This window comes from Phragmites australis, chromosome 2 (genome assembly GCF_958298935.1).
Source record: "Phragmites australis chromosome 2, lpPhrAust1.1, whole genome shotgun sequence".
In the NCBI taxonomy this organism is placed as follows: domain Eukaryota; kingdom Viridiplantae; phylum Streptophyta; class Magnoliopsida; order Poales; family Poaceae; genus Phragmites; species Phragmites australis.
Window position 1 is genome coordinate 36,902,654 of NC_084922.1, and position 20,811 is coordinate 36,923,464.

Genomic DNA, 20,811 nt, shown 5'->3' on the forward strand with positions numbered 1-20,811 from the left:
CAAGATCCTTCATATAAAAACTAAAGGACAAAAATCTGTTGGTCTCAAACAGTATATCCTTATCACTGCTGGCCAATAAGATATCATCCATATAAAGAACTAAAATGGTGAATTTCCCCCCTTCAAACTTTACATAAATGCAGTTATCAACTTTAATTTCCTTAGAGCCAAAATTTCTAATAACTTTATCAAACTTAAGATACCACTACCTAAACACTTGCTTTAGGCAATAAATAGATTTCTTAAGGCGACATCCTATATGTTCCTTACCTTCCACGACAAAACCTTCCGGTTGAGCCGTGTAAATATTTTCTTTCAAGTTACCGTTAAGTAATATCGTCTTTACGTCCATCTGATGCAACTCTAAATTATAATAAGCCATAAACACCATAATTATTCTTAAATAGTCTTTACTTGATACAATACAGAAAGCTTCATTATAGTCAATCCCTTCGCTTTGCGAGAAGCCTTTTGCTACGATTCTCACTTTAAACCTTTCGATGTTTTCCTTAGAGTCATGCTTTGTTTTGTAAACCCATTTATAACCTACTATTTTGGTTCCATTAGAGATTTCTACTAGGTCCCACATACCATTATCGCTCATAGACTTCAATTTGACCTTCATGGTATTGAGCCACTTAGGCGAATGCACACTCATCACGGCCTCTTTATACGAGTTGGGATCTTCTACCTTTCCTATATCATTAACATCCTTATTCATATAGACAACACAATCAATCGAGATGGCAGGTTTTTTGTCACACCGTGATCTCTTGATCGGTTTATTAGGCATAGCAGGACCAAGACTGGGTACTGTAAGGGATTGTTGAGGCTCATCATTAGCTGCATTGTTAGGAATTTTAGAGACCTCAACATGGGGTGCGCTGACATTTGTTTCTACTGAAGGTGCAACCACCTGGAGCAATGGGGCGTAGGGCTCTTGGATTAGCAGTGCATGAACATAAACCCTATTCTCCTCGAGATCAACTTCCTTGGTCTCCAGATCCCTGTTCTCAAGAAATACAGTGTATCTTATTTCTACAAACTTAGTGATCCTGTCTGGACAGTAAAAACGATACTCTTTCGATCTTTCAGGATACCCGATAAAGTAACGATTAACTGTCTTAGATCTAATTTTCCAATATATGGATTAAATACTTTAGCTTTAGCTGCATAGCCCCACACATGTAAATACTTCAAGCTCGATTTTCTCCCAGTCCATAATTTAGAAAAAGTTTTTGGAACTGATTTACTAGGAGCCCGATTAAAAATGTGCACAACTATCTTAAGTGTGTTTATCCATAATCCAACTGGTACACTAGAATAACTGATCATACTTAGCAACTATATCCATAAGCGTGTTGTTGAGTCTCTCAGCTACCCTATTTTGCTGAGGTTCATCAGGTGTAGAATATTGAGCTACTATGTCATTTTCTTGAAGAAATCTGGCAAAGGGATCAGGAATTTACCCGTAAGGAGCATGTCTCCAATAATACTCTCATCATCGATTTGATCTCACCACTTTAGTCTTTATGTTGTGCTGATTTTCTACCTAGTCTTAAATATCTTGTATTTATCAGGAGACTCAAATCAATCCTTAATGGGGTAGATATAGCCGTAACGGGAGAAATCATCAGTGAAGTTAATAAATGAATCAAAACTATCCACCGATGTCACAGGAAAAGGACCACAGATGTCCATGTGAATTAATTCTAAGTCTTGTGCTTCGAGTGCCCCCTTCTTTATTTGCGTAACGTATTTTTCTTTAATACAATTTATGCAGTGGTTAGAGTCGGAGAAGTCTAAGGGTTGGAGAATCTTTTCCCTAATGAGATGTTCCATTCTCCCCCTCAAAATGTGGCCTAAACGACAATGTCACGGTTTTGAAGAAGTCTCATTATCTGCACTTATCTTTATCTTATGATTTACACCATAGACATTCAAAGACACAGAGGATTCATTCAGATGAAGCATATATAGTTTGTCTTATCGGATGGCAAGACCAATAACATCTGAATTAAACTTAATGACATACTTATTATCTCCAAAATTACAATGAAAATCATCATCATCTAACATTGACACTAAAATGAGATTCTTCCTCATGTAAGGAACATAAACAACATTATTAAGCCTAAGAGTAAAGCTACTATAAAGAACTAATGGAATGGATCTAACAGCTTCAACTTCAGCTTCCTTTTAATTGGTCACTCTAAGACTTTGCTCCCCCCTTCTTGGTATTCTCATGGTAAGGAATCCTTGTAAGGATTTTGTAACATACACATTGGCACATGAGTCAACCCACTAGGAATTAAGGGAGAAATCAACATAAAGAGACTCATCAATAAACATTATTAAGTTATTACCCTTCTTGTGAGTTACTTCAGGAAACCAATGCAGTCTCTCGGATAGTGTCCCTTCTTATGGCAGAAGTGGCATCTGTCATCCTCAAGTTCTTGAGTGGCAGGAGCAGGTGCCTTGGGCGTCCTCTGCACTACCTTGTCATGTTTGGCGACAAAATACGACTTCTTCTTATACTTAAAGTCCACTTGAAATTTTCTTTTGTTGGGGCTGCTAACTTGATTCACAAAGTTTTTTTTTCAGCCCTTAGCCTCTCCTCCTCTTGGACACACATTGTGATCAAGTCGTTCATGGTCAATTTCTCCTTCTGAGTGTGGTAGTTGATCTTAAAAGAAAAAAACTTAGGAGGGAGATATGTCGTAATGAAGTAGACAAGAAAACCCTCAGAGATTTTCATATCCATGCCCTTGAGTTTGGCAGCTATCGGTGATATGGGAACCAGGTGTCCCCGAGTCCCGAGGCCAGAACGGCAGAATACCACGTGGCGCCTTCCCTCGGGGACTATCTCCCCGAGGACCGAGAAGTGCCAGTTCCGGGGGAGGGCGCTCAGGGCCATGAACAGTGATCCCCGAGTACCCGTAGTTCCTCGAGGGCCGAGAAGTGCCAGTTCTAGGAGAGAGCGCTCGGGGCCATGAATAGTGGTCCCCGAGCATCCGGAATTCTCCGAGGATCCGAGAAGAAACATATCCAGGAGAGGGCGCTCGAGGCCATGAACAGTGCCCCCCCGAGCACCCAGAGTTCCCCGAGGACCTGAGAAGCCCCTTACCGGTGGACCCCACAAGGGCTCAACAGTGAGGTGTCAATCGGTGGAAGATACGATGTTGCATTTAAGAGGGAGTGTGGCCTGTCACTTCCAACCACTCCCCCCCACGCCTGTTGTACTGAGTACGTCAGCCCTTACCACCGCTTGGCAGGGGCGTGGGGATATTTAATGCGATGGATCCCATCACGCGTCACTCTGCGGGGCTTGAAGATATCGTCATTGGGCTCGAGGCATATCGCCTGCCCCCCTGCTGTGTCAGACCTGCTCTGACCGAGCGGGCATGCGGGGTTGTTCGGCGGCTGCCCGATGGGCCCCCTTGCACCTGCTAAAGCCAGGCGTAATGGGTGACAAGACCGACCGAAGGTGCATTTTCAACCCCTGTAACATCAAACTGCGGACCCATGATGGTTGCTTTCTATTTATGGCTCATAGGAACCCGTGCCCCCCTTTCTGGGCACGCCAAGCCTCCCCCAACAAGATAAAAGGGGAAGGGTGCACCCCGGAGAAGAACAAGTTAGAACAAGTCCTAGAAGCTAAGCAGAGGGTCACCAAGCTCGAAGCAAGACCGAAGCTCTAGACTTAGATAAAAAAAACCTTATAACACAGAGGTCCAGAGAAAGGCATTTCCAGAGCATTAATAGCATACACACAAGAGTAGGGTATTACGCTCCGTGCGGTCTGAACCTGTCTAAAAATCCCTTGAGCATTTACTCTCACTAGCTGATGATCATCCGTCCCGCCTAGATCTCACATATTCGCATTAAATCCACGTACAAGGTAGATCCAGAATCAGCCCCTCGACCGAATCTCAAATGGGGTCCCTCAGGATCCCCGCTTGAGAAGTTCATCCTCTGACAGCAGCCATATCTGTCATCATCATCATGTGCTCTTTTATGCTGCTAGAACTATTATAATTAGTGTTCAAGAATTTCTGAACGAGTGTACTGGCATAAACCTTAGAGGTGCCTTCAAATTACTCCTCCACAGATGCCAAGTACATCTTAGTTGTATTTGAGTTAGGGATTACTCCCTTTATATCCTGTGAGATAGACTTTTTCATTATCATTAGTGACACGTGGTTGGACCGTTCTCACTTCTTAGCAATTGCATCATATTTTTTTTAGTTCATCATAATTCTCCACGCCAATGACAACAGTTGTGGGAGCATCAACCCTGCGTGCATAGTCCAGGTCTAGAATGCCAAGGACAACCGTCACTTTAGCTTTCAAGCAAGAAAGTTGTTTCCCATGAGCTGATCTATGATGTCAATTGCGACGGCAACAAAGGAAGCGCTAAGAGCTGGAGAGAAAATTTAGGTCAGATTAGGTAATTATCATAAAAAAATAATTTACATGAAAATAACCCTACATAAAATCAGGCAGAATTAAACTCCAATCAGCATCACTGTTGGATAGAAAAATGGAAAAGAATTTAAATAAACACATAAATAGCACATAATTACAATCAACGTTAGTTAAAAGTAATTATGAACCTATGTAAAATCCTTCAAAAAAATCTTCCCATTGGTTCCAATTCATTTAGAGAATTAATCATAATTTTTGTTCAGTAAACATCATTAATTTGGGCCATATTCACTGAAAAAATAGTGCATAAATCAAAAATACATTAAAACCGCTTAAAGTGAAAAAGGCCCAAAAATCCTTTAAAATAGCCCAGCCAGCTGCGCACCCAAAATCCCGACCAAGGGCGCCCGCTCAGTCCAAGCGCAAAACGCGCGCTCACACGCTGCTCGCAACACTAGCGACGGCCTAAACACGCTGGGAATGACCTAGCTCCTGGCCCAAAATAGCACTTGCAGATGCGCATGCAGCCTAGAGATGTAGTGCCGGCCCGAAGGAGTGCCGGGATGCGTTTTCAGCTGTTGGATCAAATCCTATGGAGTTGGATCAAATCATATGGCTCATCATGCTTCTCACAGGGTCAAAAACCACGACGCCCTCCCCCCAGAACCCTAGCCCCCATTCGTTCCTCACCCCCCCCCCCCCCGAGAAAGAAAACACATCCGACCAAGAGCAAGAGGAAGGGAGCAACAGAGGGCGACAGACTGGAGCGAAGCGAAGGAGCAACGCTACCACAGGCCCACTCGCCGGAGCGCAGGTGCGACCGAAGTCGCGGTGCCTCCGTCGATTGGCCCCGCGATGGCTCCCTAGAAGGCCACATTGTGCCGGTGAAAAAGGTGCATGCGATGGCGCACGGGGATGTGGATATCCGCAAGGATTCGCTAGAGAAGCGATAGGGGGGCTCCGGTAACAAAAGGAGGAAAACATAAGTAAAACCACCGCATCTTAGTTTAGGGTTTGGATTTGGGGGGGAGGGGTGCAAAAATTCAGGATTTTCGGATTTGGAGAATGATGGCCTAGGGTTTTGCTTTAGGGTTTAGAACTTTCCCCGAATCCTCTCCTTCTATGTGCTAACCGAGCCCAAAAAAGACCCCCAAACACAGACCGAATTTACCCAATCCGAGCCAAAATCCTAGCCAAAACAAAACAACTAGCACCGAGACACACATACATGCATGGGAAAGGACTAATTCATGATCAATTGGCTCTAATACGAGACTAATTAGGGCTAATCATCACTTAAACAAGTATAATTAACATTAACCTGAGACATAAACAACAGAAATCATGAACATGTGCATTGATCCAGCCTAATTTACATCAATTAAGCCTAAATTTGATTTTGCATGGCTAATTTATGAACATATGCGCATAATAGAGCCTAAAACACTTTAACATAAGCTAAAGCATCATTGAACATGAATAATTAGTGCTAATTCATCAACAATAGAGTCCTAATCATCATCAATTCGCCCTAACTTATCTGACATGAGACAAAATAGCTCAAATTGGATTCAATCCAGGCTAGGGAGGCTCCGATGCTGATTGTTAGACTTAATCTTATCTAATTGACATGAAGGCCTAGCCATAGACATTGAATACCTATTTAGAGTGGAAATGTTAGACCATCCCCAACCATTTTTCCTTCATTTTGTTCTCTTTCTGATTCCCTTCCCCGTTCCCATTCTCTTTATTTTCCCTCACTCCAACAGCTTCCCTTCAAATGGATTAGTAAAGGGAAAGAAGAGAGAATCCCGTCCTGAAGGGAATGGCATTGAGAATCCCTTCGTGAAGAGAACCGTGAAGGAAAACCGTTGGAGCGCTGAAAGGAACAAAAATCCCTTCACGAAGGGATTCTGGGTCGTGAAGGGAATCCATTGGGCATGGTCTTAGGCAATTGACCTGATCCTGAGGAAGCTATTAGAGGCAGTGGAATCTCAAGGCAGAGGTAGATCAATGTAGGTGTACACGTCGGTGAAGAGGTCACATTGAAGACTGTCGGTGTAGATGGGGTCGATGCGGTGCCGGCATGACGCAGTGCGATGACGGTGCTGTGGTGGCGGCCTTCGCTCCACAGCAGCGCTCCCGTGATCGGTCTAGGGCTTAGAATGTAGGGGGTGTGCGTTGGTCTTGCGATATGGATCAATCCTGAGACCCGGCCTTAGCCCCCTTTAAGTAGCGCTGGTGAAACAGGATCGTAACCAATAGGTTAATTGTGCCCCTGATCAGAGCGTGAGAGGTGGGGACGAGTTCCCCCTGCACTCTCGATCAATTCTGTACTCTGATAGGGTACGTTAGGATAGAGTCAAAATCAATTCCCACAGTGGGAGGTCACTCGTTGTCATGGAACTTGCCGGGGACATGGAGGAGACATGGAGAAAAGGTTGTACTCCTCGGCCACGTGTAACATGGGACATGGGAGCAAGATCATAGTCACAAGTCGATCAGAGAAGATAGTTGCTCTTGGAACAACGCATGCTCTTAGTCTGAAGGTTCTGCCCCATGAAGCTTACTGGTATTTCTTCAAGGTGCTCGCATTTGGAAGCGCCAACCCTGACGATCATCCGAAGCTCGCATCCCAAGGCGTGGAGATGGCGGCACTGCTGAAAGGTTCGTTCTTGGGAGCAAACGTAATGGCAAGCTTGATGAGGGCCCTGAACAACACCCAGTTCTGGCGCAGGGAGCTTCAGTGCCGGAGAGATTACAGAAGCAAGCACCAACTCATGTTTGATGAGCATCCTATAGATCTCATACAGAAAGACCAACCTATGTACAGGTGGAGGATGGCCAGGAGTCAGAATGTCGTTGTGATCTACAACATTTTATCAGAACCTTTCTCCCCATCATGGTGTCACCAACCTAACAAGCACAAGATATTTTAACAGGATTGTCATGCATCAGGACAAGTTCCTCATGGAAGCATGGAGATCTAGCATACCTCCCTACTACACCTACTTGGCAAGTTGTGCGTTCCAGACGGTCAGATGCTCAATGGCTAACACGAAGCGCTCTCGGCAAGCGAGGGTTTGATATTAACTTGTTCTGTTTGTATCATATCACTGTGTGCAAAACACTACATCCTTTTAGTATAATTAGCTGTAATCTTGTAAGGTTTCGGCCGGGTATTGGCGTACAGAATTTAATACTTGATCATGTTGTGTTCATAGCTTAGTTGCTACCAACAGAGTTCATCAACCCAGCATTATCTTTCCAAGATAACAGTCCAAGGTGCTCATGGTGGAAGTGAAAGACCTCGAGGTAAGTTTGAAGCCCCGGCATGGTGATCTAACACACAACAAGCCTACAGCTATTTGGTGAGCCGCAGGTGCAAACACCGTCGTCGTCGCTCCATATGCCGGGTAGAAACAAGCAAACCCGGCGGCGTTGGCTCAATTTGATGTGAATTTATGTTGTTAGGTCAGGCTGACGGGCTTTGTACGTTTTAACCATTCAGTACCACACCATGGAGAATTCTGATCATGCATGTTGTTATCTGTACCAAGTCGCAACTTGGGTGACCAGATAGGCCAATAGCCGTAAGATAAAAATTTGGTCTCTTTGTCAAGTGACTCGACCATTCCCTGCTGTCAGATACACATCCAACTGAGTGCCATCATCTTCTTCGATTGAACAACGGTGCTACCGTTCTTCGTTTTCCTCCGACAGCGTGCAGCCTTGCCCTTCCTGTGCCGCGTCCAAAACACTATGTTTCGTTGCCCCTTACCTCCGGCACCACCCACCACCCGCCGCCGGTCCAATCGCCGCCCAGCCCTCCCTCTAAGTTCTGCTCCCGCCCAAACTCGAACCTTAACCCCTCTTGAAGACTCGAACCTTAAACATCGCTTGAACACTAAACCTCATCGGCGAAGGTGGATGCGGTGGAGGGTGGCGTACGGCCGACATATAATAAAATGTTCGGTGATTTCATGCGATTAACTAGGAGGCTTTTTAGAAAAATAAAAAGTATGAAAAAAGAAATATATAGATATTTCTGTGGAAGTTCGTCCAAACTAATTGGAAAACCACCTCTCGGCAGAATGATGGAGGCTCCTGAGTACGACTTCACCAACCAAGGTTAGGGTGTTCATGATCTACACAGATGTGAATTTTTTTTAACGGTTTTGTTTGTAGCCGTGTGATAGGATGTGTACTAGTGGATATATGGCATGCGTGCATGTATGATGGTGTGTGCACGTGTGCATCAGCGTTGTAATCCAAAAAGGAAAAAGGAAGGAGCTAGATATATATATTGCCTTTCGAGGAAAACATAATAGCTACAAAATCATTGAATATGTAAACCATAACCTCATGTGTTCCAGAGTCGTGTCGTCAAGTATGCAAACCAGCACCCTTATGTCTGACGCTTAAAATCGAAGCTATTGGATATATTTCACTTGGATTGAAATTTCAGTAAACTCGATTGGCCTATGAGTCAAAGTCATCTAGTATGGCCAGTCACATTTGCATTTCTCTGCCCTTATTTTTCGAAGTTGCAATCAAACATGCGAAGAAACAAAGACTTATGCACATGAGGTTAACTACTCCTTGCCCCGTTCTCCTCTCTTCTCCATTCTCCATTGCACCGTCAAGCTTCTCCTCTCGAGCAGTCCTGCAATGGAGCCGCTTCTTTCGGCAATCGAGAGCGACCTCCTGGGCAGAGCCCTGTCCATGGTGGTCCAGAGTTACAGGCGATCCAGCCAGAACAGGCGGAACACAAGCTCCAACGGCTGCAGCGTGTGCTGTTACGGATCGACGCCACGGTCGAGGAGGCCGAGGGGCGGCGGCACATCACCAACCAGGCGATGCTCAAGCAGCTTGATGTGCTCAGGCAAGGAATGTACGGGGGCCACTACATGGTACAGCGGATATGGAAACTGTAGGACCGAGAATTACGATTGAAAAGGATGAATAGACATCTTATTAATTTTTTTCGAAATGTATATTATTCTCTTTTTATCACCTAACGTACCTAAAAAATCAATAGCGAAAGTAAAACTGAAGAAAATCGAGTTGCTAAGAAAATATCTAGAAAAACACATAGCTGTGGTTGATGTATATGAATTATAGATTCTATTAAAACTCATCTCACGGGTCATTGCTATAAAAGATAGTAACTTGAGGAAAGAAACCTTCGAAACCAAGAAAATATCACCAGTAGAAGAAAATTTTCAAGTTGATGATCTATAGAGGTAAGGGAATTCAAGATCCACTTGTATACATATGTATGTAGATTTTATGCCTCTAGCAACGAGAATAATTTCTCAAGGTGAAAAATTTTCAACTCAACAATCGGAACGAAAAACACAACAGAAAAGAGAAAAACTTACAAACTCGCAAGGAAACCAATAGAGAAAAACTAGAATGAGGTGAATACAAACACAAGAATAATACAAATTTTATTGCTTGCAGAGGTTAGTCCTATTTTAATCAGATTACAAAGATTTTTTCACATAGCTCTCACCTAATATATAGACTAAACACTCATCTTCCTATTCTCTAAAAATCTAAATACAAAGCTCTCATATGAATAACTCAAATGACTCAAGTGGCTAGTTCAAAATGGCTCAACTAGCCCTCCCCTCTATTTATAGCTTAGATTCCTTAAGCCCTAAGTTTCCTACTTATTCCTAAAATATTCATCTCTCGAGGAGTACACTCCTACCTACCAACGAGGATATTTTGGTCTATTTTCTCATCCATCCATCGGACGACTGTGACGCACAAGCTTTGCGATGTTGCAACGTGCACTTTCATCGTTACAACGAAATCCCTTGCACGTTTCTCAAAGTGTGACTCATTGTCACTTACTTGACCTCAAGCAAGCGTCTCGATGTTTACATGTGTACTTCGTCTTGCGATTTTGACTACCGATAAGTCTCTCCCACTCCCGATTACTCGGGTCGCCTTGTCACTTGTACCGACGTCCCCTTCTCTTGACTTTATCAACACGACGTCTTCATCCATCTTCTCATGTTTTGCTTGACCTTCCATGTGCACACCTAGGATCATCCTTAACTCCGCCTGACCTCCTCGGTCGTCTGGCACCAAGCACCCCGCTTAGTCCCCGTCATCTTACCGTCGACCGTCAAGTTGCATCTATCGCCTGCACAACATAATACAAGCAAACATATATCTCTAACAACATATAACTCCACCTGCAGTTAGTCCAAATCGAAATCCTCAGTTTAAAGCACATCTCAGAAAAATTGTGAACGCCGGATAATCCGGCGCACACTCCTCCTGAGCCGGACCATATGGCGTGTGCAACTCAGCAGACCCCTCTATCCGGAATTCTCTTCTGCAAGAAATAGTCCGATGATCCTCCGATATACACATCGGACCATCCGACGTGCAGAATAGCCTCGAACGCTTCTTGAATCTTCTCTAGAAAAATTAGTCCGGTGCTTATATTGCTTCATCGTCGGACCATCCGGCACATATAAATCCGTCAGAGCCGGTTTGCATCCTCTCTGCAAGAAAAACTCTGGTGTTCACTGATGCCCAACGACAGACCATTCGGCGTGTACATCAAGTTTTGCTTTCGGCTTAAAATACTCCGACGTGTACTCTATCTGAACGCCGGACCATCCGGCATATATAAATTTTCCTAGACTCAGAGATAAACATGCCAACTCGATTTTTTTCTACAACTTTAATTAATCATTATCATAATTGCAGTACATTTACAATCCAAAATTCATTAAACTAAAGCACATTTCTACTTGATTTATCAAAAACGACAACGACGTGACTGGTGGGCGCGCTCTTGCCTTGCCTGATTCAGTTCAGTCAAGCATCTCCTCTCCTTCACCGTCAGCGTCAACTCGGAGAGCATGCAGAATACCATGCTCGACGCCGAAAGCTTGAAGAAGCTGGTGAAGATGCTCGACCGCCTTGAGACGATGATCGGTGACATGGATGAGTTCATAGTCTTTTTGGAGGGATACCCTCGCACCTATCGGCAGCCGTACAGCACGTACTTGATTCTTAGCAAGGTCATATTCGGCCAGCAGATGGAGAAGGAGACGATATCAACTTCCTGCTGCGGCCAGAAGCTGCCGGCGATGGAAAGCCTGGCGTGCTTCCCATCGCCGGCCCAGTGAGGGTTGGGAAGAGCACACTTGTCGAGCATATCTGCCTTGACGAGAGGGTGCACAGCCATTTCTCGTTGGTCGTTATCTTCACGGGTGACGATCTTGGTGCCGGAAACATGGCTGCTCTGACAGGCAGCGGTGTTATAAAGCATCAGGATCATACTGCTGCCTCGTGTGGTAGGTCACTTGTGGTCATTGAGCTAGCTTGGGACATGGAGGAGGATTCATGGAGAAAGCTGTACTCGGCAGCAAGCAGCATGGGGCATGGAGTAAGATCATAATCACATTTAGATCAGAGAAGATAGTTGCTCTTGGAACAACGCAGGCTCTCAGACCGAAGGTTCTGCCGCAAAAAGCTTACTGGTATTTTTTTCAAGGCGCTCGCATTCGGGGGGCACGAACCCCGACGATCAACCAAAGCTCTCATCCCTAGGCATGGAGATCGCGGTGTTGCTGAACGGTGCATTCTTGGCAGCAAATAGTGGCAAGCATGCTGAGCGCCAACCTTAACGGCCAGTTCTGGCGGCAGGGTGCTTCAGTGCCTGAGACATTTCCCGAGAAGGCACCTGGTCACGTTTGGTGAGAATCCTACAGATCTTATACAGAAAAGCAAGCCGATATACGCAGGACTCATCATACCTTCGTGTTCTGCGACGTTTGTCAGGAGCGCTCTCCCCAGCATGGTGTCCCCAAGCTAACAACACAAGATGTTCTAACAGGAAAAGTGACACATCAGGGCAAGTTCCACGTACTAGCATGGAAATCTAGCATACCTCCCTACTACACCTACTTAGCCACTTGTTCGTCGCAGACGGTCAGATGCTCATTTGCTAACAAGAAGCGCCCTCGGCAGGAGAGGGTTTGATACGGATGGAATGATGGATTTGTTCTGGTAGTATCATACTGTGTACCAAGCACTGCAGGTTAGCTGCAATATTGTAAGGTTTCGACTAGAGTATTTGCATACAGAGTAACGTAGGCAAAATTGCTTATATAGCACTCCTCCTAAGCAGGTTTGCAAACATACCGCTCTTCCCATCTGAATTACTATTTTAGTACTACTCTCTAAAGGCATAAATACATGTCGTTTTAAATAAGATGTGATCTCCATCGCAAACACAAAAAAAAGGCAAGCAAGAAACAATAAAACATGCAAAGATTGCCGATCTTTAACAAAATGGTAAAGATAGCCTACAAAATTAGAAGCTAATTCTGACAAACAACTCCGGTATACAAAGTCAAGTAACACACGGTGAAATAAAGCCACATGCAACACCATTATTTGTTCCAATTAACCGTGGCACAATAATTTAACGTCGGGCAAAATTTAAAGGTGACACCAGTAGCGACAACGCAATACTCTGAGACAACACTAAGCGCCCTTCACTTTCCACTAAGTGTTGGGAAATGTGCTTGATCTTCGATGGATGGTGCAGCAGCTGGGCCACGATTGTATCCCCCACCATATCCACCTCTAAAACCACCACGCTCCCCACGGCCCCTTCCACGACCACGGCCACCATAGTATCTTTCTCCTTCAGCAGGCTTCAGGAACTCATTGATGCTCAGGGACTGCACCAAAGATTTCACCAATTACCACATTAGCACCCAGAATTTTTTCCGTAACTAATCTGTTCTCTTAAAAGTACTAATAGTAAAAAACAGGACGTGGTCATCACTAACACCATCGACTTGACAGAGATCTATGGGTCATCGCACTAAGGGACTAGTGGATTTAGGGTTCAGAATTCAAATTCCTCTCAAATGACAATCTTAAAGTTTCAGTTAGTTCAGATTCTACTCACTAGCCCCTAACTCCACCCTGTCCAAGCAGTCAATAGGAAACGAAGATGACATGAGCTAAAGAAATTAAAAACAAAATTTGTCAGATGCAGAACTAACATAATACCATCCCATTTGGACAATAGAAGAGCAGAAAACTAAATATACGCAACCATAGTGGGACCGTATCTCAGCAACCATTTTGATCTCCAACAGATTGCACTCAAGATTGCAACATGGTACCACATAGATAAGATTTACATACCTTCTTGGCACGCTCATCACGCTCAGCGCTTTCCTTCTTCTTATCCTTGTCAGAACCCTAATAAAACCAAAATTATATTCATGCACACATTTGCAAAGCTACAAAGAATTTAGGTATCAAAATCATATACTGGAAACTAACCAACTTAATGAAAACTTCATCACTTCCTTTCTTGGTGGAAAGTGGCTGCATAGACTGCAGATCCTTATCAACTTCAACCTTCCTCTCTGCAGCCTTCAAAGCAACTAGTGCTTTCCTCTTCTCCTCCCTTAATTTCTCAAACTCCTCCAGAGTCATCTCCTGTATAATTTATTGAATATTAGAAGATAAATAGATCAGCACTGATATTGTTAGACACAACAAAAGAGTAAAAGAATGTGGGATTAGCTCTTTTGAACAAAATTGTTAATAGTGATGCATAGAAGTTGTTCCGCGAGCAGGATACCTCAGACTATAGCAATGTGATTAACAAACAACAGTAACAAGGAAAGGAAATTAAAAATATTAATAGAAAATTAACTCCTGAAAGATAAAATACAACAACCGCCGAGTCACATGGCAGTGTATCTGGAACTAAAACTGATTAACGAAGTTCAAATTTTAACAGTGATACTCAGAGTGATCTGGATTGTCCTGGACAAGATATCAAGGTTATCAGAAAAGCGAGGCAATAGCATTCCCTACTACAGCAAATATGTCCTCCAGTCTTTATCTCGGAAGCTACACTACACATCACAACTGTGCGAGCACTACAAATTAAAATTAAGTAAACTTAAGAGTGGATAACATCAGATTAGCCATTACCTTATCCTCTTCCTTCTCTTCCTCCTCATTTGCAGAAGCATCCTTGTTGTCTTTGTTTTCATCTGCTGTTGGGGCATCATTCTGCTCGCCCTGTTTGTCAGCCATAGGAGCACCCTCCTCAACCTTCAGAACTTCTTCAGTTTCCCTAGTCACACAGAATTAGATTATTTAAATATAGCTCCACCAATCCACACAGCAATGAAAAAATGATACACAAATGCAGACAGCAATGAAACCAATGTGGTACAGTTTCCTTACTGCGCAAGAACCTCATCAGTGGCAGTGCCCCAGTTCCCACGCCCGGCACCATCGCGCTTCATCTCATACCCACGGCCAGTCCCACTGTGGCGCTCATAGTTTCTCCGAGGTGGCCTCTCAGAGTCATCACCAAAGTCACCATTTCGGTAGCCACCACGCCTTCCTCCTCCACGGAATGGGGGGCGAGGGCCTCTCTCCCTGTCCCCTTCTACTCCACCAGATACAGCACCATCTCCAGCGCCTCCGCCACCATAACCTCCCTGGAAGTCATTGGCGTTGTCGCCACCGAAGTCACGGTTCTGACCATATCCCCTTCCCCCTCTGCCACGACCACGTTCACCACGGCCAAAGCCACCACGTGGTGGTGCACCGCCACCGCGTGCCTCTCTCACTGAAACAAGTACAATTCGAGACTTAAAATGAATATTCATGCTTTTAGGAAATGGAGCTAAAATCTATTTGAAGTTCAAAAATCAGGCCTGAAGAAAGGTATATAAATTCTCTTTCCAGCAGCGAAAAGCTTACTTTACAACTCACGGAATCAAAATTTTCAACTGGCATGTTGAAGACTCAAGATGAAGAGAAAAGGCAACAAATTTTCGCTAAAACATGCTCGAAATTATCATTAAGAAAACTGTACCAATCGGAACACATCAGATGCTGGATGAAGCCCAAATGCCCATGACCCCAGATCTAGCACCCTGGCAACCACGACTCACCTGCCTGCGAGGGAGGAGTGGGCTTGGTCGGGAACTTGGCGGCCGCCGCGGGCTGGGCCGCCTTCCCAGCTGGCGCCGCGGCGGACTTCTTAGCCTCGGCCCTCTGCGCCGCCGCCGCAGCGGCGGCTATCAGCCGCGAGGGGTCGTCGTTGTCGTCGGCGCCGAGGATGTCGAACGGGTTGATGGTGGCCATCGTGGCGGCGGCGCTTGGGGAGGATGCTGCGGTGGTTCGCGAGCTATTTGGGACACAGACTAGATACAAACGCTAGCAGCTTTGCCGGACGGGTTGGGCCGCCATTAGAATACGAGGTGGAGTAGAGGAGGGGAGGGGAGGGTTTTGGGCGGCGGCGGCGGGGAGGGGTTGGAGACGAAGGGTAGGAAGAGTGACAAGGAGAAACCCTAGCCGCACTCCAACGCGAGCTCATATCCTTCCGCATCCGTGTCGGGTTACTGGAATTTTTTTTACCATTTCTGCTCTGAAGCTCCGCAATTACAGAAATAGCCTTGGGACTGAAAGGTAATTTAGCCTTGGGACCGAAAGGTAATTTCTGCCCCAGGAGGAGTGGTTGGTTTGGTGCGTTTGAGTTTTGACCCGCTTGGCGCGCCGAGGGGTAGATTGGGGATTCTTGGTGTCACTGGTCCTTGCTAGGCGTTAGGCGCTAGTGGGATGGGAATCTGGTCATCTGGAGCCGTGGGCTATACATCACCATCATCAACTATATTCTCTTCATTTTATTTTTTTATTCTTTTCTCTATTTTTATTTTTTTCTTTCATCTTTAACCATTTTTTTAAAAGGATTCGTAAAGTGATAGGAAAGAGGGTCACATCCTAAAAATAATAATTTTAAAAATCCTTTCGTAACGAAAATCGTGAAGGAAAATCATTAAAACGCTGAAATGAACGTAATCCCTACGTAAAGGGATTATGTACCCTGACAGAAATCTGTTGGAGATGATCTTATGCTTCAGTGGCTAAAATAGTGTCTAAGTCAGGACTGATCTGATAGATGGGGATAAGGGTATTAAAACAAAATTAAGCCCCCCGAGGTATAGGGTTCAATCTATTCCTTGCAAACAAATCATTAGGTCAACTCCGTGGAAGTCACTTTCTAGTGCTACAGTGATTTTACCTATCTATTTTGCCTAGCATCTGACCCTCAGAAGATGCAGTGTTCGGTGCTATAGTAATACGGAATCGAATCGACTTATATGTGTAGATGGGATAGAGCTGCGGTAACACTATTTATAAAAGATGATTATGGATCTGAAGAGAGATAGAAAGTAATAGAATGTAAGAAATAGAGTAGCTGCTGAAGATGAAAAAATATAGAGTACTGTAGTAGTGGTTAGTAGTGGTAGGTGATATTGTAATAATGTTATAGGGACGAATTTTTAAAATATCTGTTGGAGATAACCTTAAGTCAAAACTCATAATCTCCATTATATTTGATTGCCGCAAAATCGAGCTATTTTCCATTGCAATATGATGATGTTACGTGCAATCCATGCTTGTCATGCCAGGATGTGGATGTTTCGTGTGTGCGTATGGTGCGGTGCTTATGCTCCACAAACTTCCTTTTCGACCAAACCAGTGAGGTGGTTCATGTAAATAGCGCGGCTAAACTCCTTAAAATATCTTTTTAGCATCATAATATCTTTTATCGTAAATTCATGGACATACAATCCGTCAATACCTATTGTCTAGTTTCTAAATTTTCCTAACATACTCAATCACATATAGGATTGTTTAGTTGGTCGTACAAAATGACTTGAAGACCGTTGTCACCCACCTACCGCCGTGAGGGCGAGCTGCACGAACCAAGCCCACGGCTACCACTGCAACCACAAACTATGACCCAAGCTCGTCTCCCACATTTAACTTCGTCGGTGTCACTTGTCACTAACGCATGTTGCCACTCCACCATCTCCAGTCGTAGATGTTGCACCTTGCCTCGTACATGCCTAACATCATGGCATAGAATTGCATGCCCCCAACCCATCTCCTTCTTCTTGTCGTGCTTGTCCAATGCTTCGTCGGTGTCACTTATCACTGCTGCGTTTCATAGCGAATTAAATCAAACATAGTCTGATATGCTTCTTCAGTTGGTTGTAACCTTGTGTGTGACCACAAATTACATGGCCCATGCTTGGCTCTCTTGTTCTGTCTCGTTGCTCCATGGCTTTATCCGTGAAACATGAAATGATACTAAGGATAAAAAAAAACTTCAAAATTGCAACATTTTGCTAATTAGGCGGCTATTAAGGATCAAACTTTTACATTGTGAATCTCTAGACATGTCACAGTGATTTACGCAAGGCATATGTCCTCCCTACCGATACCTCTATCCATCAGTGGTGCTCGGTTTGAACGAAAGAAGAAATGGATAGCAAAATCTCTACGTCATAACTTGGACCCACCGAATAAGCGGTTATAATCTTTTCTTTTCTTTTCTCTGCTTAACATGCTAATTTCTAGGCCTCCAAAGGGTCAAGCACTCCGCCAAAAAAGCAAAGCGGTTTCCCACCTATTACCCATTTCTTTTCTCAAATCTCTACTATTCATCTTCAACGTGACTCAAATACCAAAATTTAATGTCTAACCACTCCACCAACTGCATGCATCCATCTATCACCTAATTTTTCCAGAAAATCCTTCTCAAAGTTCGATTAGGTTACTTGTGAGAAAACCAAATCAATCTAGACGACAAAGAACAATTCCATGCTTGATTGGTTGCTGCTTGGGGCTTCGTTCTTGGTGGCAACGTCGCCATCCAAGCACAACTATTGCTGCTAGCTTTGTGTGTGCCGATAGTGTTATGCGATGATCTAGTCCGTAGCCAGCGATCAAGGTGGTGGATGGGTGTAGCATCTCAAAAATCAAAGAAAAGAAGAAGAAGAAGACTGGACAATGATACGTGCCACTATGCTCGTCCCCCATCGTCGCCATTGTGCTCGTCGCTCCTATGCCATGAATCCTGCTGCCACCATTATGCTTGTTGTCACCATTGTGAATCCCATTGTTGCATCCCGTTGCGTGAATCCCATCGTCGTCTTGTCATCACCACCATTGTAGCCATGTTGTGCCCATGCCGGGTTGCCGCCACTCCTCGCCCTTGCACACTTATAAATAGGGAAGAAGCATGCGCTTGCCACCACTTCACTTGCTTCCATCGCCGTCGGACCAAGTTTCCTCCACCTCCTCTTGTGTCGTGCGCCAAGATCCACACCGCCACCACCTGGGGAGAGCCGTCGCCACCCAAGCTCATTGTCCGGATCCACTGCCCCGAGCCACCATCGTGTCGCTGCTCAGCAGTCGACCAAGGTGAGCTTCTCCACTCTTTTTGTCCTTTTGCGAGCCACCGTTGTTGCTAAACCCTAGCTGTCACCGCCTTCTCCCTCTGTGCTTGAGAGAGGGAGAAGATTGCGAGAGAGAGAGAGAGAGAGAGAGAGAGAGAGAGAGAGAGAGAGAGAGAGAATAGGTGAGGGAGTTGGGTCGTGGCCCAGCTAGCCAATCGGCCCGAGGGGAGAGGAGAAGGACAACAGGCCCAAGAGAAAATGAAATGAGCCAAGGCCCATGTGACCGGATGTGGCCAACTAGAACCAGAGAAAAAGAAAAAATAAGAGAAAGAGAAGGAAAAGGCAGTCATCCCAGAGAGAGAATGAGCCCAGTTCGGCCCACATGCACAATAGCCTTTTCTCAATTTCAGTAATAAATTTCAGAAGTAATTTAAATAGAATTTATGTCAATGTCAATTAGAAAAATAAGTAGCGGCTATTTATACAATAATTAGCAACCTAGCCATAACAAGTTTTGTAGACAAAACTAAGAAAAAATAATTAGGAAATTAGTCCGATAGACATGATGCTTAGTAGATAATCTAGTTAGTAATGCACTAGGTATAAGTAATATATGCGTATGTCGGTATGTGCACATATACATATATAGACACATGCCGTGTAAACATAGCTATGTGCATATACACCTATACACATATGTACATAAAAGAGTGTACACCAATAAACATACGCATATCATGGCACACCTTGTATTTGTTCAATATAGCGTAGATCTACGATCGCCATAATCAGGGTACAAAAGCAATCTTAGTGTATACTCTGTAATAATTTAATTGGTGTCGATAATAATTAAAGGCGGATTCATTAGAATAAATAGTAGCCATATTAGAATAATCAATAAGTCCATACCTACAAATAAGAATGCCATAAATTAAGGGGAGTGACAGACATGCACTCTGAAGCTCACTGGTAACCAAAAAGCCACCACATTATTTGATAACTGGTAGAACTTACCTAATTATAATTTGATCTCAACCTTCTATCCATAATCAAATATTAGTATAAGTAATTACTTAATATACTATGTGCTAAAAGGCAAACCCTAGTCTGCATACTTCGGATCAACTAAGTTGCAGAGAAGTCCAACCCGTTGGAACCCATGCTCCGTCAATGTCAATTAGAAAAATAAGTAGCGCCTATTTATACAATAATTGGCAACCTAGCCGTAACAAGTTTTGTAGACTAAACTAAGAAAAATTAATTAGGAAATTAGTCTGATAGACATGATGCTTAGTAGATAATCTAGTTAGTAACGCCTTAGGTATAAGTAATATATGCGTATGTCGGTATGTGCACATATACATATATAGACACATGCCGTGTAAACATAGCTATGTGCATATACACCTATACACATATGTACATAAAAGAGTGTACACCTATAAACATACGCATATCATGGCACACCTTGTATCTGTTCAATATAAATATGTGTAGATCTACGATGCCATAATCAGGGTACAAAAGAAATCTTAGTGTATACTATGTAATAATTTAATTGGTGTAGATAATAATTAAAGGCGGGTTCGTTAGGATAAATAGTAACCGTATTAGAATAATTAATAAGTTCATACCTATAAATAAGAATGCCATAAATTAAGGGGAGCGACAGACATGCACTCTAAAGCTCACTGGTAAACCAAAAAGCCACCACATAATCTGATAACTGGTAGAACTTACCTAATTATAATTTGATCTCAACCTTCTCTCCATAATCAAATATTAGTATAAGTAATTACTTAATATACTCTGTGCTAAAAGGCAAACCCTAGTCTGCATACTTCGGATCAACAAAGTTGGAGAAGTTCAACCCGTTGGAACCCATGTGTCGTCCAACCGGAGAGCCAAAACCATGCACGTCTACCTAAAACTGCTACCAACCAATGAGCAACAATCCGACATCGAAACCTGCATAATAAACCTCAATGTTGTCTGTTATTTCATTTTATTGCTTGAGCGTTTATTGGGTGTTCATTGCTCTCGCAATATTAGAATATGAAAGTGCCAGGGAGCCGATCGAGGATCAAGACCCAAGATTGGATATCGT

At 43.8% G+C, this 20,811-nt stretch overlaps 1 protein-coding gene and 1 pseudogene across 1 annotated transcript; one reads left to right on the forward strand and one right to left on the reverse strand.

Moving 5' to 3' along the window:
• The first annotated feature begins 11,318 nt into the window (after positions 1-11,318).
• LOC133906504 (putative disease resistance protein RGA3) lies at positions 11,319-12,444 on the forward strand (annotated as a pseudogene).
• Positions 12,445-12,723: 279 nt separating this feature from the next.
• LOC133908624 (RGG repeats nuclear RNA binding protein A-like) lies at positions 12,724-15,816 on the reverse strand. Its single transcript, XM_062350733.1, has 6 exons — positions 15,408-15,816; positions 14,689-15,079; positions 14,431-14,575; positions 13,768-13,926; positions 13,627-13,683; positions 12,724-13,151 (listed from the first exon to the last, which is right to left on the reverse strand). Exons 1-6 carry the CDS (start codon positions 15,598-15,600, stop codon positions 12,963-12,965), a joined length of 1,134 nt encoding a protein of 377 aa, XP_062206717.1. The 5' UTR covers positions 15,601-15,816; the 3' UTR covers positions 12,724-12,962.
• Positions 15,817-20,811: the final 4,995 nt, after the last annotated feature.

Bases quoted from the DNA above. Each gene is read 5' to 3' on its own strand.
- LOC133908624 (XM_062350733.1), bottom strand. From the start codon at position 15,600: ATGGCCACCATCAACCCGTTCGACATCCTCGGCGCCGACGACAACGAC. The intron at 15,080-15,407 runs GTGAGTCGTGGT...TACTTGTTTCAG, and splicing joins CACTCCTCCCTCGCAGGCAG to TGAGAGAGGCACGCGGTGGC. The intron at 14,576-14,688 runs GTAAGGAAACTG...CTGTGTGACTAG, and splicing joins ACTGATGAGGTTCTTGCGCA to GGAAACTGAAGAAGTTCTGA.